General features: G+C 57.9%; 1 protein-coding gene across 1 annotated transcript; it reads left to right on the top strand.

Moving 5' to 3' along the window:
* The first annotated feature begins 3,068 nt into the window (after positions 1-3,068).
* On the top strand, positions 3,069-17,540 carry KCTD15 (potassium channel tetramerization domain containing 15). Its single transcript, XM_075536289.1, has 7 exons — positions 3,069-3,208; positions 4,800-4,899; positions 6,305-6,397; positions 7,070-7,245; positions 11,267-11,411; positions 13,634-13,939; positions 14,884-17,540. The coding sequence occupies exons 3-7, from the start codon at positions 6,332-6,334 to the stop codon at positions 15,040-15,042; spliced, it is 852 nt and encodes a 283-aa protein (XP_075392404.1). The 5' UTR covers positions 3,069-3,208; positions 4,800-4,899; positions 6,305-6,331; the 3' UTR covers positions 15,043-17,540.
* Positions 17,541-17,790: the final 250 nt, after the last annotated feature.

The raw sequence follows: 17,790 nt of genomic DNA, 5'->3' as shown, positions 1-17,790 counted from the left end.
GAGAGATGTTTCATTATACTTTTTTTTAAGCCTATTCATTTTCAATTACCATATGTGGGGCGCGCGTGCACACACACACACACACACACACACACTTCATTATATAAACCAGAGAGCATAAGAGCCCAACACAGTCCATGCCCAAGTCTCAATATAAGAAGGTAGACATTTAGCCAGAAACTGTACAAATACTTGCGAATCAACGAAGGCCCAAACTTGCTCTTTAGTGAAAGGATTCAGACGATGAAAACTAAGTACCCACCAGCATTTAGGAGATAAAGGCCCTTCAGTTCTTGTTTTGATTGAATTGTGCACTTTCAACATAGTTGGTAGGAACGGAAACTCTAAAAGCTGGCAAGTACACGCGCGCACAGACACCCACATAGGAGTTTAAAATGAAGCGCAACATTCTGTTTTCAGGGTCACCATTGCCTCAGTGAGATTCGTCTCTTAAAACAATGACACTTAGTATCTCTGTAGTTCCATGAATACGTTTGAAGTGTCATATTAAAACCAATCTCAGTGGCCTTGAGGCAAAGAGAAGCAATTAGTCTTGGAGTTGTGAATAAATAAAAATCCATTTATACACCCGTCCTTGACATGTACCTTGAAATCTTAGAAACTTCATCTAGTGGGAAAAGAAACGTTAAATCGTGACTACCAATACTAATCACATTGCCATGTGGCTTTCTAAAACAGTTTAGTTTATATCAAATCTTTTAAGTATTAATTTATATGTATATATTCATTCATGTTGAACAGAGCAAAGCAGCTTTAGTAGACAGGGAGGCGAGGCGTGGGCTGCACTGGGGGGCCACCAGGGCCATGACAAACCGATTTTGAGTGGGCCTACAATCGTCAACTCATCATGACAGTCTGAATATTGCTGACATTCCTCAAATACAAGGTGGGTTTCTCAACCCTATCCCGGCCCAACCCCGTGGCTCCCCCATCACCCCCCCTCCCCTGCCCCAAGTATGAGCTTCACTCAAGCGGCCCCCGTGGAAGAGGGGCAGTTTCTATCCATGTGGAAGCTGGGTCACCCACACCTGCTGTGATTCCAGTCACGGTTCTCAGGAGGTCAAAATATGTGCTTATTTCCTACACTACTTATTTGGACCCTTCCAAGCTGGGCAGGACATGTGTAGACTGGGCTTTGCTGTTCCTGGGCCCTGCAGGGCCTTGGCGGTTCAGGAATGGGCCAAATGAGCCGAACTCCACAGGTCTGATCTGGCTAGGGCAGAGCTCAGAGAAGGGGGAGGGGGCTCTCTGGTGGAAGCTGGGGGTCAAGCAGCAGAAGAGGGGAGCAGAGTGGGTAGCCCTCGGGCTGCCATAGTGATCCCTGACCTACTTCCAGGGCTCCTTTCGGTTCTAGAGGCAGCAAAAAAATCCATAAATTAAGGAAATTAACTGATGGGGCCTGCGGCATCTTTGTAAGCTATTTAAATCTATAAATTTACAACATCTTCTGCATATATCAAGTAATTGAAGTAACTGCAGGGATGTAACTTTAATGAGAAAATTTCCCTTCTCCTGAAGTAGTTCACGCTCTAAAATAAATAAATAAAACCTCCCCTTAGGAGGAAAGTTTCTGTTTATTCCCGCGTGGAGAATTTACAGAAGCGCAGTCCGCAAGCTCTTTCCACGTGCGGGGTCCCCTAGTCAGAGTCGTGGGGTCCCCACCCCTCAACCTCCCCCCAGCCCTGGGGCTCGAGGCCGGCCCCCGGCGGCCCTCCGCGAGCGCAGCCGCTAGGGGGCGTGCGGGCCCTGGCGGAGCTCGGCTGGCAGCCCCCGCCGCCTCGCGCAGCCGGGGTGCAGGGACCCTGCGGCCGGGAGTCGGGCTCGGGCCCCGCCGCCCCGGGAGCAGGGCGGGGGCCCAGTGCGGGCCGAGCGCCCCGGAGGCTCAGCGCTCAGTTTCCTAGGAGCCGAGACGTGGTCGAGGAGGAGGAGTCTCAGGCGGGGCACAAGGGAAAGGAAGAAGAGGAAGTGGCAGGGGAAGAGGGGTACCCGACGTCGGGATCGGGGAGGGGCGCCCCCGGCGAAGGCCTGGGTGCTGGGGAGCCCCGGCCGCAGACGGCTCCTGCAGTCGCTCGCTAAAGGAAATGACGCGTCTGGCCCCGGGCGGCCGGCCGGGTGCCCCCTCTGCCCGCCCTTCCCCTGCGTGTCCGCAGACGTCACGGGCAGCGCGGCCCCCGCCCTGGAGAGGGGCGGCCGGGGCACAGACCTGGGGAGGGAGGGGCGGCCCGGGCGACTCGCTGCCCAGTTTCTTACCAAGTCCCGCCCCCACCCCCGGGCGCCGCGGCGGCTGCCGCTCGCCCCTTTGTAACCGAGGAGTCAAGAAATGTGAGAAACGTGCCCTGTGTTACTTATTTGGGAGCCGAAAATTTATGCCCAGCTGAAAGCGCCTGGAGAAATATTACATCAGATGAAATGACAATGATTAAAATCAGCTCCCTCCCCACCCCCTCCCGGAGCCCGGAGGAGGCCCGGGCGCCGCGTGGCCGGCCGGCGGGGGGCGGGGTTGGGCCGCGGAGGGCGCGGGGCCTGAGCGCACCGTCCCCGGGAGGGTCCGGGTGGGGGCCCAGCGGGAAGGCGCGGGCTCCGGGAGAGGCAGGCTGGAGCCACCCAGCCAAAGGCGGGGAAGCCGCGCATTTTTGTCGCCTAGCGCGGCAGGCGCGGGCGCGCGGAGCTAATTGCGACTCTAATCCTCTGCCCCGCGGCACAGCCGAGCCTCGAGCCAGGAGTCGCAGCGCGCGCTCGCTGCGCTGGGTAATTTGGAGCCAGCTCGCTGCCCTTGGTGGCCGGCGCGGCGGCGGCGGCGGGGCGCGGGCTGCGGGGCGGGGTGGGGGGGCTGGTGTTCTCCCCAGCAATCGGGGGAGGTCGCTGGAGAGAGAGGAGGGAGAAGAGGTGGGAGCGGCGGGAGGGCAGCAGGAGAGCGGCGCGAAGAGGAGGAGGCGGTGGCGGCGGCCGCGACGAGGGGAGGGGAGGCCCCGGCGCGCCGCGCCGCGAGGGGCCGCGCGAAGCGGGGGCCGGGGCGGGAGGGGTGGGTGGGGGGAGGGCTGGGGGCGCGAGAGAAAGTAACTCCAGGACGCCACCGGAGCGACCCGCGCAGCAAGCACAAGCTGCTCGGCTGCGCCCGGTGCCAGAGACCCGGCGGCTGCGGGGGGCGGGGGCTGCGCGGGAGCCCATCCGCCGCTCCGGCTCCGAGGTAAGCCCAGCGCGGCCGGCCACCCTTCAGCGCTGCGCACCCCTGTCCCCTAAAGTGGTCCAGATGCCGAGAAAGTCCCCGGCCCCGAGTCCGGACCTGGGCGGGGGCGGCTGCTTTGTCCCGGTGCTGGGTGGCGGGGGCTGGCGGCGCGGGGGCGCACTGCACAAAGGCCTGGCGCGGGGTGGGGGGTGGGTTGTCCACGTGGGCTAATCCTGGCCGCGGGTGGACCCTCCCCACGAGGGCGGGCGCTGAGCGCCCTGCTGAGCAGGAGCGGGATGTGGGGACGCGCAGGTCCCCGCACTCTCGTTCGAGTGCCCCGCGGGACTGGCGAGTTTCCGGGGTCAGAACCGGTCTTGGGCAGTTGGGGCTTCGAGAGGGACAGGGCCCCACTTGGCGCCGAAATCGGAGAAAAAGTCTCTAACGGGATAGATGTGCGTCCTCAGACGCCCACCCCGCGAGTCCGCCACGGGCAGAGGAGCCGGTGCGCCGGCTTTCGAGCCCCGCGCGTGGGTCTCGTGGGCGGTCGCACTGAGATCAGATTGGCGTCTCCTGACCCTCTGCCCGGGACCCACGCGCATCCGCCCCCCTCTCGCCCCCGCCAAGGCGCCACTGGCCCCTGGGCGCCCCCACCCCGACTTCAGAAAGCCAGGCTTCAAGTTTTCGCTCTGTGAAATGTGCACGAAGGAATTTAACTGCGCGAGTGAACAAATGCATTGGTTTCCATTATATTTTAATCCTGGCAACAATAAACTTTGAGAACAAAAGCGCTTTTACGTCCTTAATTAGGCGAGCTCCCCATCTGTGGTCTCGGAGTGTCTGCCTCTTGATTTAACTGTCCCCTGCCCCGCCTCTGCCGCACACCCCTTCCCGCTGGGCCGGAGGGGCTCTGCGTTCCCAGGCCGTCCCCCCCCCCCCCCGCCACCTCCCCGGGGCGCCCGGGACCCTCGGGCCAGCAGGCTCCGGCCGCTCCGAAGTTCGTGCTGCCCCGCGTGCCTCGGCGAGGCGCCGGCGCTCGCCGGACGGCCCAGTCCCCGCCGTGTGAGCTTGCACCTGGGACAATTCCGCAGCCCACCCTCTGGGTACCCTGGCCCCGGCGGGCGCTCGGGGCGCGGAACCGAAGGGAGCTAGCGAGCCGCCTTCTGTTTACCTTTTATGGTTAAAATAACAGCTTCGCAAAGAAGCGACTCCTCGAAGAAGCGATTTAGTGAAATTGTCTCAAGCTGCCGCAGCACAGCCAGTTTAATCACCCCCAGAGAGCTGAACAACTGCGAGCACAATGGGACACAAAATCATTTTGTGTGTAAATGAGCGTGCCATTCTGCTGGCTTCCCTCCGCTCCGGTGGGCGGGGCTCGGCGGCGGGCGCGGGACCCGGTTCTCCCGCCAGAGCGCCCAGAAACGGGTCAATACCGAGCTAGTCCGAAACGCCGCGGGCCCGGCGCGCGCTGCGGTCCGAGCCCCCCTGCAACAGGCAGTCTGGCCCAGCCTAGGAGAGCCGGGCGCGCCGGGGCTGGGTCGTGGGCTTTGGGTGCTGGTGTGGGTGGCAAAACTTGTGTCTCTGACTGCGCCCACTTTTATGTTTGTGACCTCAGCACCAATTGCGGGGAAAGGTCGTTGGCCAGCTCCAATGCGCTTGTTTCGGAAGGGGCCACTGGAGGTTCCGGTCGAGGCGTAAAGCCTGGGGCTTCCATGGTGAGTTTCTGGTTTGCCACGAACAAGGTTGTGCTTGTGACGGGAAAACGATTGCGTGAGAACAGGATGGGGCAGCTTTGGTGCTGAGTAGTTGGCATTACAGGTCACTTTCAGGTAGTGTGCTGGTAGTAGGGATGATCTTGTTCAGGGCTCCTAGGGAGGAATTCTGTGGGAATTCCTTCCTGTTTCCTGCTGATTCCAGGCCACCGCAGTCCGTTCCCTGTTTTGATTTCGTAGAACTTCCTTGAGATAAAATGGTCAGGTTTACTTTTCCAAGCCTCCTGTGCCAGAGGCAGCTGGGCCACCCCACCCCACCCCCCAGGCGGAAACAACCCCAGGACAAATCAGAAGTCACCTTCCTTAGATTTGCAGAAGCCACTTCTCAGTGGACCTTGGTCCGTGTTTGACAATCGGATGCTGACTCCATCCTGGAGTTTTAACAGAAAAGCAGCTCCTTGGGATCCAAGAATTTCACTGGGTCAATTGCTCTCATCAATTGAAACCCGTGTGAGAAGTAGATGCAGATGGAGCTGGGGGAGGGGAAGGTGTGTGTGTGTGTGTTTTGCAACCCCACAGTAGAATCCCCTCCCCCACACTGTGAAGCAGCCCCAAGTGGAAGGGGGCTGCATAAACCTGCCCCTCTCCTTTCTCACGAGCCCTGTGAAAGAATGCGTGTACAGACGAGGGCTGAGGGACACTTTGATTGAAGCTGGTTTATGGCACAGAGAGCAAGCACAGAGCCCGAGGAGTTGCACAACTGGTCCATTTGCTGAGCTGGCGGCTCTGGCTGGGGGTGGAGGGCAGCTTGAGGGGTCTGGAACCCATTAAGCTCAGAGGAGACCATCCTGGGCTTCCAGGAAGAAACGGTGGGGTGCAAACAAAGACAGGTGTTCATGCTTTTCAAAGCCCAGAGGGGTGAGGTGTCTGCTGCCCTGGGCCCTGGCTTCCCTGCATCCACCGGGCTGCAGCTTTACTGGAGCATGGTCCTAGGCTCCGCATCCCATGGAGGGCATGGAACCCACCCTCAAGGCCCTACCCACAAAATTCTCTGCTGATGCAAGGAGCACGCTCTGGAGCAGGTTCCAAAATAAAAAATAACAGTAAAATGGAGTTTGCTCCAAAACCTTTGGGCCCATCATGGTGAGCATGTTTCAGTACTGTCATTAGCTAAACTAACAAACATGAGCTTCCCAGAAAACATATGTGCGGGTGTGTGAGTGGGTATGTGCAGAGTGTAATTTGCAATGGCCTGGAGTTTTGCTTTTGGGGGCTGGGGCGGGGGCTGGGGAAGGGCAGTGCCGGGTGGAATCGGAAGAAGTGTAGGTCCCAGACAGCATGCGAGGGAGGGAGTGAAGCTTCTAGTGGTCTTTGACCCCACCAAAGAAATGTTCATTGTTTCCCACAGACACTCTGGGCAGCCATGGAAGCCTAGATGCCTCACCGCAAGGAGCGACCGAGTGGGTCCACGCTTCACGCGCACAGCAGTGCCGGCACCACGGTGAGCACCCACAGAGTGGCTGCTGGCCCCTCCCTCTCCCCCTCCCACCCCAGCTCACTGAGCACCCTTGCTTGCTCCTGGCAACAGCTGCTGGAGCGGATGGCTGGTGTGGCCAGCTGTAGGATTATGGTTGCTTTAAAAAAATTTTTTTAAAAACAAAACTGCTCTTAATTTGATGTGAAATTTACTACATGTATAAACCTCAACGCCTTAGGTGCTGAGGAAGTCACTAATTTAGAGGTGTCTTGTTACTGAGACAAACTTGCAAAAAAACCAGCCCTGAATCCCAATTCACAAATTGGTGATTCGTTTGTCAGGGGATATTTTCACATCTAACACATAAGCCCGCGACCTTTAATTAGAATTTTGCAGTTTGTTTTATGCCCCTCGAGGCTGACACCTTGGGAAAAAAAATTTTCTCCCCTTCTTCCTTTCTTAATGCTAATCATCTTTCTCCCACCCACCCCCATCCCACCCCTCCCCCACTGCTTCTGGTACTTCGAAGAAAATGATGCAAAAACACTTCATTATAGTGGTGGCCACAATTTGTCAGCGGCATATGTGACCAGGCGCCGCAGAAGCGATCTGATGAGATCTGGGATCCCTGGCGCAATAAGGGCCGCCCGGAGAAATGCTCTACTTTTCCAAACCTGGTTTCCCTTTCATTTCCAGGAGGAAGGAAGCATGTCCCGGTTGTCTCTTACCCGCTCGCCCGTGTCTCCCTTGGCTGCCCAGGGGATTCCACTGCCCGCCCAGCTCACCAAGTCCAACGCACCTGTGCACATTGACGTGGGCGGTCACATGTACACCAGCAGCCTGGCCACACTCACCAAATACCCCGACTCCAGGTAACAGCCGAGCTCCTTAGCGTGCTGTGGGCCCAGCACAAAGATGCAGTGTTTGAGAGCAGGCTTTGGGAGGGCGGCCCAGCCCTTAGAAGATGCTCCCCCACTGGCTCCAGACCCCCAGCTGGTGGCTTCAGGGAGTACAGCCTGGAGCTTTGGACCTACTGGGGCGGTAGTGAGCTCAGGCTCTTCTTTTGAGATTCAAGCTTGGCCTCTGCAGGGGACCAATTGTGAGCGGCACTAAGTGGTTCTCGGTGGAGGAGATAGGGGGAAGGATTTCACTTTACTGATTGTTTCACCATTGGGGGGCCCCTAAGGGAGGAAGGAGTAGCTGCAGTTGGCCATCTTTGTTGATGTGAGCGGTCACTGCCAGGCTGGGGGGGCCAGTAACAGGCCTCCTTGTTTGCTGAGGGCTGTGGTGGCCAGTTAGGTGGTTCTAGGACATCCAAGGGGACCTGGTGCTGTGGCTAAGCATGGACTTTGCCCGGCTGCCAGTGCATAATGGGTCAGTAGCCAGGGCTTTGGTGGGAGACTTGGGGGTTCTCTCTGTAGGGAGCCCCCACTCTGCTGAGCTCACATGTACCCACCTCAGGGCCCTGTGCCCATCATTGGTCCTCTCCCTCACCTGCTCTCCCTGCTTGGGTTTCTGTTCCCAGGGAGGGCCTGGTTGCCCTGTGGATATGGCAGCAAGGGTGACCCAGGCAGGATGGGTCCAGGGGCCTATGCCTGCTGCCAGCCCTCTCTTCCCCCAAGGGCTGGCCAGGAGTGCTGAGACAGCAGAGGTCACCCCAGCTTTAGACATTTACAATAACAAGAGGACTAATTAATCCCCTGGAACACCAAGGGGCTGTTTTTGGAAACCCGTGTGGCAGGTTTGCCTCTTGTCTGTGTGACTGCTCAGAGCAGGCAGGCTCTGTGTAGTGTGGAGGCCACTGCCCCTGGAGGTGGCCAAGGGCTGAGGCGGAGGTAGTCTCCAGAGGATGCCGGTGGTAGGGGCTGTGTTCCTTTAGCCCAGCAGAGACTGGGGCTGGGGCTCCGGGGCCTTGAGGAGCCCATCAGCAGGACCCACGCACACGCGTGCTCACCGAGCCCTGGAGAGGGTGGGAGATGGATTTTGCTGATTTAATTTCAATTTTGCCTCCTGCACTATTATTCGCAAAGTGTTTGAGAGAGATCATCCCCTAATCGGTTGGCAACATTTGTGAGTTAAATTCATAAAACTTTTGCCCACAACCCTCCCTGCAAAGGGTTTCCTGAAATCAGCCACTTTCTGTTCTTGATCCTTACAGTCCTGTCCTTGGGGAGGTGAGGCAAGACCAGCTCATTCTCGTCTTCCAGCTGTTGCCTAGGAGCAGGGAGAGCAGCAGGGTGGGGGCTCCCTGCACTCCTTTTGTCCTCGCCAAGTGCTGGGACAACCCCAGGGGTGGCAGGACCTCAGGACCTTTCCCAGTGCCACTAAAGCACGAGTCACTTGGAGGTGACTCCCATTGGGCAGCCCCTCCTGCCAAGTGGTGCTGTGAGCACCACAGGGCTCCGGCCTCCGTACCCCAGGTCACTATCACAGCAGTGCTCTCAGGCCTCTGGTTCTTGGCTGATCAGTATAGCTGCAGCCCGAGGAACAGAAGAGCCTGCATGCCAGGGGCCTCTTCTGGCCCCACCCAGGAGTGGCATGGGTCCTCGCCCAGAAACTGCCTAGCACAGCATCTAGGGGCTGGGAGCAGACTCCCTGGGGCTGTGCCCGCCCCCATACCCTGCCTGCCCAGAGGAGCCTGATGCAGTCACCGCTCCACTCTGGCCTCCATCCTGGCTGGGGGAGCAGCAAATTACGATGGCCAGGAGCTTCGGAACGTGATAAAACCTTCCACTACCACAACCGGGAAACTGGAGCCAAACCTCCAAGGAAGGAAAGGAGCCCCTTTGTGTGTTTTGGTTGCCCTGAGGACTGCGCTGCTGACATGGGAGCTGGCCCATGGCTGGTTTCCACAGGGACACACTGGGCTGCTGGCAAAAGCCAGCAGAGGTCACAGCACCATCAGGACTCTTAAGACCCTCAACGTAGCAGGGGACCCTTTGTTGCGGTTGTCTGTGACATCCCTCCCAAGCCCCGAGGGCGGAACAGCCATTTGTCCTATGAGAAGCTGTTCTGCTGTCCACTTATTCTGGAACAGACACTGGAAGTATCTAGAGCCCCAAAGCCCTGAAATAAGCCCAGAACATTCGAGCTCGACTAGAAAGGGTGGGGATGTTCTCCAAGGAGGTTGAGGCCCAGAGTTTGCCAACTCACCTGTGCTTGTGGCTCTTGCTTCATCCTCCACAAAACCATACTCACTGCCATGGAGTCAGTGCCGACTCATAGCAACCCTGTAGGACCCATGAGCTGCCAGGAGTAGAAAGCCTCTATTTACTAACTGTTTACAGGAGTAGAAAGCCTCGAAGTTTTCCCTTGGAGTGTCTGGTGGCTTTGAACTGCTGAGCTTGCAGATGGTAGCCTGACTCCTTCCTACTGGTGCCATATTGGTCCTGACGACTGCCTCTGGCCCTAGGTGCAGCCACATCTGTCTCTAGGGTGGCCCCTGTCTGATATCTGAATTCCCAGGTTCATTGAAGGTCTTTGGAAGGTAGGAGCCCACAAGTTTTCCAGCAGGGACCGCACTCCCAAGCCACTGTTTCCAGTCCTAGTACCGGGGGTAATTGGGAGAAGGCTGCTTAATGGCCTTTGGAGCCCTGGAGGGAGTTGTCCCCAGGTGCCCTCTGGCACTGGATCCAGGGGCACCAGGCTCTGCATGCCTCCCTGCAGACTCAGTCCACGTGGTAGACAGGCTCTTCATACCAACCCGCTGGAGCAGGCTGGGCCCCAGACTTGAAGAGACAGGTGGCCGTGTGGTTGCTCCACACTTGGACAGGCCTGCTGGCTTCGCGCTTCCGTGTGCCAGGCCGTGATGCAGATGAGGCCCTGAGAGCAGACTCAGGAAACAAATCCCCCATTTCTCCTGTGTGCCCAGTGGCAGTGATGGGTCCAGGCCTGAAGGGTGACTGACTTAGGAGGACCAAAGAGGGGCCTGCAGTGGGGAGACAGAAGCATCCCCAAAAGGGTCCTTTCCTGTGCAGGCAGCAAGAAAGAGGGTCGTTAGGCTTTGACTTGAAGTTTGGCTGGAAGGCCTGGATCCTGGGCAAAGCCTCCTTCTCAGAGAGGCTCTGCCTGGCTGGGGTCTGGTTGGGGACCAGTGACTGGCCCTGCCTGCCAAGGAATGTCTGGTGCTGCAGTGGTGGGAAGACCCTGCCTGCCACTTTCCCTTCTGGTCCTGTGGCAGGAGTGCCCCCTGCAGGCACTGTGGTGCAGGTGTGTGCACTGGGTAAGGATGTAGAACACGTGGGTGTGTGCTCATAGGCTGTGGCGTGTGCAGTGTCACCTTTGCACGTGTTTGTGTGCGAGTGATTGACCCTGGTGACTTAGTCAGTTGCTATAGCTGTGTCCCAAGCTGGCTGGTGTGTGTCTGGAGGTGTTTGGGTCTGCCTGCCATGGGTGGCGTGCCTGGCAGGCCATGTGTCCACGTGTGACCCTGTGTTCATTGCCCGGTGTGTCTGGGTGCTGGTGGGGGAGGTGGTTGTGTGTGGCTGCTGGAAGAGAGTCTCTTCTGTAGGCTCACCAGGAGGGAGGCTTTTGACAGGGGTGTCTGGGTTGGTCTGTCTGATCTGTCCCAGGTCTGACTGGCTGGCTTGTGCCAGGGTGGGGTGGCCATGTCTGTGTCTGGCTGTGGTTTTCCACCCCGGCACATGTGTCTGTGGGCAGGTATGAACACCTGGGAGTGCCGATGCCTGTCTGTGACTGGCAAGTGTGGGTGGACGGCGTGGCCAGCTGACGGGGGTCTGACCTCCTCGGGTGTATGTGTATGTGTGTCTGGGCACAGTCCTAGGACCAGGGAGAGCCTTGCTTCTGGCTGGGCAAGAACCCGGGAGCCAGGAATGGGTCAGGTGCACCCAGTACCCCTCCCTGAGACACCCCGTCCTGCCTCTCCTCCCCCAGAATAAGCCGACTTTTCAATGGCACTGAGCCCATCGTCCTGGACAGTCTGAAGCAGCATTACTTCATTGACCGGGACGGGGAGATCTTCCGCTACATCCTGAGCTTCCTGCGGACATCCAAACTGCTGCTCCCGGACGACTTCAAGGTAAGCCTGCAGCTTATGAGTTGGCTTTCCCCGGGGACACTGTGACTCAATAAATGGACCCACGGTAACCATGGGAACCACAAAAAGTTAACCAATGAAGCCTAGGGCAAATCAGTTTTTGTAAACTAATTTTGTTTTCTCATATTTCTCGCTTATTTATCAGGGTGTAACAACAATTAAGCAGTGCTTACCCCGGTCTACCATACTTTGTGTGGAAGGGCTGTGGGTGTCAGATGAACAGGAGGGAGAGACTCGCCCAGCCGTCCATTGATGGCGGGTCACCAGGGGAAATGCTGGCACGCAGCTCAGACACCTCTGTCAGGCATAGGCTCCCAAACTTATTTGGCCTACCACCAGTTTTTAGAAAATAAAATTACTCAGTATCCCCCACCCCACATTAAAGGCTTAAAGTGTAGGTATCTGCTGCTTTGGCAACTGATTTGCCTTCTGAAGTCCAGCCTTGGTGGTGGGCCCCGTGTCATGGTACTCAGGCTCTAGGGCAGAAGGAACGCCCAGTCTGGGTGTGCCTGGCTCCTGACAGTAAATGCTCATCCACCTCTCCCCCCCGCCCTCCTCCCCCCTTCCCCCTTTCCAGCAGTTTCCCAGAGGACCACTGGCCCTGGGACTATTTCATGCTTTGCTTAACTCAGTTGCTGCATGTCTGCAACCGGTCAGGCTGAAGACAGTGAAACACAAGGCTGATGTAGGCCCTGCCCCTTCATGCTTACAGTCTAGTGGCAAAGCAGATGTTGAAAACACACACCCTTGAATTCTATGTGCCAAACGCCTCAGGAAAGCAGAAAGTATTGTGAGAGTTACCAACAGAAAGCCTGGGTTTCTGGAGAGAATGGCGTTCCCCTAGTGGTGAAGGAAAGAACTTGGAAGGGGTGTCACATAGCTGGGGCCTTATGAACTGGGTGGCGACAGGCAGAGGCTGGTGTGTGGCCCTCTGGACCATTGGGGCAGGCCCAGTCGTGGGAAGGTAATCCCTTTAGAGCCTGGCATGACCATGTTGGTTTGTGGAAGAGGTTAAAGGCAGGATCGGGCAGTCTGGATGAAATACAGGCAGGGGGTCAGCCCTGGGCAGGGCCGCTTCCCCAGACCAAGAGAGTGATTCGGGAAGGCTTGGCCCAGAGCGGAGGCATTGAGGATGGAACAGGGCAGCTGATGAGGCTGATGTTTAGGAAGGGACTGCGAAGGTCAGGGTATGCATTGGCTGTGAGCAGGGGACTCTTAAGTGTGTCTCCCTCCTGGGTTGTATCTTGAGTCTTGAGTGGGCATGGCCCCGCAGGGGGGTGCGGCAGGCTATGGGCTGTGGGGATGTTCTGGGCTGTGAGGAGGCTGTGGACATTGCTGTCATGCACGTGTCCATCACTCCCTCCAGGTGGATAGGAGCCAGGGTGAGTAGAGGTCTAAGAGGGAGCCATGAAGGCCCCTAAAGGTGGAACAGCTGGGTTCCTGAGCAGTGGCAGGCCCTGGGGGACGGTGGAGGTGGAACCTCAGGGTCATTCCACAGGTGGAAGGGACATAGGGGAGGTTGTAGGGCAGACCCTGCTTCGGACGTAGGCTTTCATTGCCCTCCCCTCCAGGGGTCCCTCTGGAGGCCTGCCAGGGCCCCTGGGCATTAGGGTTGGGGCCACTGTTGAGGGCCATGTGTTGGGCCGGGTAGGAGGCCGCCTGCAGTGGGTGTGAGCTTTCCCAGGCCAGGAATGAGTTGCCTGGCTTCTCCATAGCTCTTCACCCTCTGTGGTGAGGGTCACCATGGGTGGCAGGGCACGTGGCATGTCCTAGTCCTGTAACCCTCTCTTCTCTGAGCTGGGCATCTATGTCTGTTTTGGAGATGAGGGAAACAGCAGCTCGGAAAGGTTCACTAAGGGCCGATAGTGGTGGAACTGAAAGGAAAGCCCAGCCCAGACAGGTTCCAGAGGAAAGGACACCTCTGTAATGTGCTTTTTTGAGTCTCTCTGGGATGGGACTTGTGCCAGGGCACCTGAGGGTGAGGCTGCACTGTGCCCCGCCCGGCTTCTCCTCTGGGTGGCACCCAAGAAGGTGGTGGCCCCCAGGCAGAGGCTCCGCCTCCCACCCTTCCTGTCAAACTTCTCAGGGGCTTCTCCCATGAGGCTTCGCTCTGCCCTGTGGGCACACTTTGCTCCCCTGCCTCTCTCTCCCCGTCTGTGCAATGGGGCCCTGACCCAGGCTCCGTGTGTCCGTCTGTGCCCCAGGACTTCAGCTTGCTGTACGAGGAGGCGCGCTACTACCAGTTGCAGCCCATGGTGCGCGAGCTGGAGCGCTGGCAGCAGGAGCAAGAGCAGCAGCGCCGCAGCCGGGCCTGCGACTGCCTGGTGGTGCGCGTGACCCCCGACCTGGGTGAGCGGATCGCGCTCAGTGGCGAGAAGAGCCTCATTGAGGAGGTCTTCCCTGAGACAGGGGATGTCATGTGCAACTCCGTCAATGCCGGCTGGAACCAGGACCCCACGCACGTCATCCGCTTTCCGCTCAACGGCTACTGCCGACTCAACTCTGTGCAGGTGAGGCTGGGCCCACCTGCCGGCCCCATACCCAGAGGCTGAGGGAGCCTCTCTCCCCCAAATGGTGAACGCCCCCCACCCCACTCCCACGTCCTACAGAAAAGGCAACGATGTACTGATGCATAATAGATGTCCCCTTCAGAGTTAAATGCAAGCTGGACTTTAAAAAAATTGTCCTGTTTTCTCTCCTCTGCCCCCACGCCCCCCACCCCCAAAAGATGTTCTCTGAAAGCGACCCTGAGTTTCAGAAAGTGTGCTTGATTGGACACCCAGAGTCTGACTTTGGGTTGCAGTGAAAACCAGAGAGCCAACAGAGAAAGGACAGTGGCCGAGTGGAGGTGGCGCTGGCCCTGCCCTGGCCCTGCTGGCCCCCAGCATTTATAGACTGGGTCGGAGAAACTCTTTCCCAACCCAGGCCCAGACTCTCACATCTGGGTTTGATGAGAATGGACAATTTGCGGGCAAGCTTATCCCCTTCCCCCAAGTCTGCAGGCTGTGGGTCAGAACATGCAAGGACCCGAGTGTTGGCTCCAGCAGTCACATCCTAACCCCACAGAGGCGCACAGGCTTGTAGACCCTGAGCACGTGGGGACACAAGTAGGCCACCTTTTCTCTCCATCTCCACATCGCGAGGGCAGGGGCTTCCATGATTGGGGCAGGGCTCAGGGAAGGTGAGTGGGTGGGAATGATCCATGCAGGCCCCCTGGAGAGGAGGGAAAGGGTCCAAAGACTGTACCCCTGTGGGTGGCAGGAGGAGGCAGCCTCTCCAGCTTGGTGTCTCCAGGACCCTTGGGTCCCTGGCTGCTCCTAGCCTGCCTGTAAGAATCTCTGTCGCCGAGCGAGAGAGGGCGCAGAGAAGGCACATGAGAGACCAGGCCCCAGCCCCCGGCCAAGCCAGGCCCACCCTGCAGCTGGGCGTTGTTGACCTCTCTCTCTCCTAGCAGGTGCTGGAGAGGCTGTTCCAGAAGGGGTTCAGCATGGCTGCCTCCTGTGGCGGCGGGGTGGACTCGTCCCAGTTCAGTGAGTACGTGCTCTGCCGGGAGGAGCGGCGGCTGCAGCCCACCCCAACAACCATCCGGATAAAGCAGGAGCCCTTGGGCTAGGCCCTCCCAAGTGCCCACCTGAGGCCCCAGGGACATGGAAACGGCCTGTGCGGCTCTGTCCTGAGCCCGTTCAGCTCGGCGGTGAGTGTGAGACTAGGGGTGGGGCCGGACGGCCCTGAGTGCCACAACAACAGAAGGTGCGGAGCTGGAGACAAGCCCACCCACTAGTGGACCATTGGTGCGGCCCCGAGAGGCCATGGCAGGAACTCCTGGTCCTGGGGCTCCTGACCTGGACAGCATCAGAGACTGGAAGGCGCCACCGCCCCACCCCCAAGAGCTGCTCACCTGTCTCCACTTGGCGCCTGACTCTGGTGGGTCTCCTTGCATCAGAAATGGCTTATTTTTCTACAGTATTGAAAAGGAAGCTAGCCGGATCTGCACATATCAGAGAGACCAACAGGACCAACGCTTCCGTTGCTGGTACTCAGTTCTCAGTCAGATGTGCAGCATGCCCGAGTGTCCCTCAGGCCAGGACGCCTGCCTGAGCCGGGCCTTTGACCCTTGCGGTTCCTGTGAGGGGGCGTGGAGCAGGGCAGGAGTCAGGCTGGGTGGCTCAGTAGTTATCAGAGAGCTATGCTTGGGCCGCTACTGGTGGCTCAGGCTCCAGCTGTCTGGGCCACCGGACCTGTCCTGACCCACAGGGGTGGCCAGTCTTATGTGGCCAGTCCCACTGGTGCTCCGCGTGCAGAGCAAGTGCAGGCCCCACCCTCTGACCTCAGGAATGGGCCCCAGCACGGAGGAGCCCAGCTGCCAGCAGCGTCCTTTGGATCCCCAGCTCAGGAAGCCGTCCCTAGCTCTGTTATTTTTCACATTAATTATGCACACTGAATTTTAATTGAACTGTCGTTTTAATGCCAGCCTGCCAATGAGAAAGAGTTGGACACAGGCTCTTGACTTCTGATCCCCATGAGGCCTGGGCCCTGAGGGCTCCTCACAGACCTGGTGCCTCACTCGACCTTGTCACATGAACTGTCATAGGTCCCCTCCCACTGGTTCCTACAGAGAGAGTGGATCGGTGGGCGTGGCACCCCAGCAGCACCTGCCTGTGTACGGTGCCTGCAGACTTGTACATGACTCCTTTAATGTTGTAAAGATGCTGATGATGTACAGTTGTTGTGTTCGTGTGAGCACATTCTGTTCCTCATGCCATAAATAGTGCCGAAAAAGCAAAAGACTGAGGCTCCGTCCAGTGTCAAGCAGCATGGGTCCCCAGGGAGGTCCGGGCAGAGGTTCCTCCTGAGTTTGCTTCCGGTCTGCTGGAGGAAGATCAGGCCGCGGGGCCCAGGGCAGAGCTGGGTGCCCTGGGGTGTTTCTGCCCTGCCTTGGCTTGTCCCCGATGGGCAGCACAGGTTCACATTCTGATCACAGTGTTCTGTTGTACGTCAGAACAGACTTAACGCGTAAAGACTCCCGCCCAATGTGAAGGCAGGCAGGAGGTGTCCAGGGCCTTATACGCCCTGTCGTTAAGTGATTGGGATGTTTCTCGCTTGCCAACTTGGGGTTGGGGCCCATGACCTCTTTCCTGACACGGTGCAGGGACAGCCTTGAGACCACCAAACCCAGAACAAGATGTCATCACATCTCCTTTCAAGGGAAGGTGTTTGTGTGTTTCACACAGGTGCCCCCTTGCCAGGATGCTATCACCCTCGAAGGTCCTTTTCTGTGCCCGGGTTGGGCCACCGGCCTTGGAGGCTGGGAGCACAAGCAGCCACTTCCTGTCTGAGGCTGTAGCGCCACCACCGTCCCTTACACGATCTGAATCTGCTGGACAAAGTCCTCAGCTTAGCGACCCACCTACAGCGGACACATCTGCACTTGGCAGCTGAGAGGGGAAGAAAGTGCTGTGCTTATTAGAGGGGAAATCTTGTGGAAACTGCGCCGGGCTAGGTGTTTATGGACCCCACCCCACCCCTTCCCCAGGACAACAGCCAGTCCTGATTAGTGAAGGGTCTCTCCCATGTCCCAGCAAACTGATTACAAAACAAAACAGAGAAGCAGCCATTGTAAAGGTTCCTCTAGTTTAATTTCACTAAAGTCCCATCGGAAAGTACCATTTCACATAAATGGGAACTTCTGAATCTGCAGAGAAACGCTCTGCCCACCCCCGGTAATGTCATGACGTGACCAGAAGTCAGAGTGGTCAGTCACTTTAATCCCTGTTCACACTTTGTAGAATGAGGACACTGTAAGTCATCTTTTGATCAAACATCTGGCAGTGTACCTCTCACTCCGGCTCTCTGTAAACCGCCAAACTGACTCTGCTGGACGAGAAGCCACTGGGCAGGGAGCTGTGCCAGCATGTCACAGTCACTTGCCACCGGACTTCTGCCAGTGCAGGTGAGGCCTTGGCCAAGTTGTAGCAAGGGACTTCTGCTGCAGCCCTCCCCGTGGGCTCCGAGCCAGATCGCAGAACTGATAGCTCTTTAAAAGTGTTTCACTTTTTTTTTTTAAGCCATCACCTGACTGTGTTCTTTAGAATCAATAAAGGACGTTTTATAAAAAGGACAGCTCTAACGCTTGCTTTCCGGTCCCTGGTGGCCGCCCTGAGAAGGGCGTGTGGTGGTGTGGATGATTCCGGAGTTCCCACTGCTCCTGCTCGGGCGTGGTTTGCCTGCTCCACAGCTGCTTGAGGCGCTTCTGCCACAGAGTTGAGCCCTTCCTGATCTGAGGGGCAGCTGCAGAGGGTGGGCCCTGGAATAGCTGTGTGGGCCCTGGCACCAAGGATCCCAGTGTGCAGGGTGCCGTGGG

Source organism: Tenrec ecaudatus, chromosome 18, assembly GCF_050624435.1.
Source record: "Tenrec ecaudatus isolate mTenEca1 chromosome 18, mTenEca1.hap1, whole genome shotgun sequence".
In the NCBI taxonomy this organism is placed as follows: domain Eukaryota; kingdom Metazoa; phylum Chordata; class Mammalia; order Afrosoricida; family Tenrecidae; genus Tenrec; species Tenrec ecaudatus.
Note: the sequence above shows the minus strand (reverse complement) of the source record. Positions and strands in the feature narration are given on the sequence as shown.

Coding starts and splice junctions, on each gene's coding strand:
- KCTD15 (XM_075536289.1), top strand. CDS start 6,332: ATGCCTCACCGCAAGGAGCGACCGAGTGGGTCCACGCTTCACGCGCAC. Junction 11,412..13,633: donor TGCTCCCGGACGACTTCAAG/GTAAGCCTGCAG, acceptor TCTGTGCCCCAG/GACTTCAGCTTGCTGTACGA. Junction 13,940..14,883: donor GCCGACTCAACTCTGTGCAG/GTGAGGCTGGGC, acceptor CTCTCCTAGCAG/GTGCTGGAGAGGCTGTTCCA.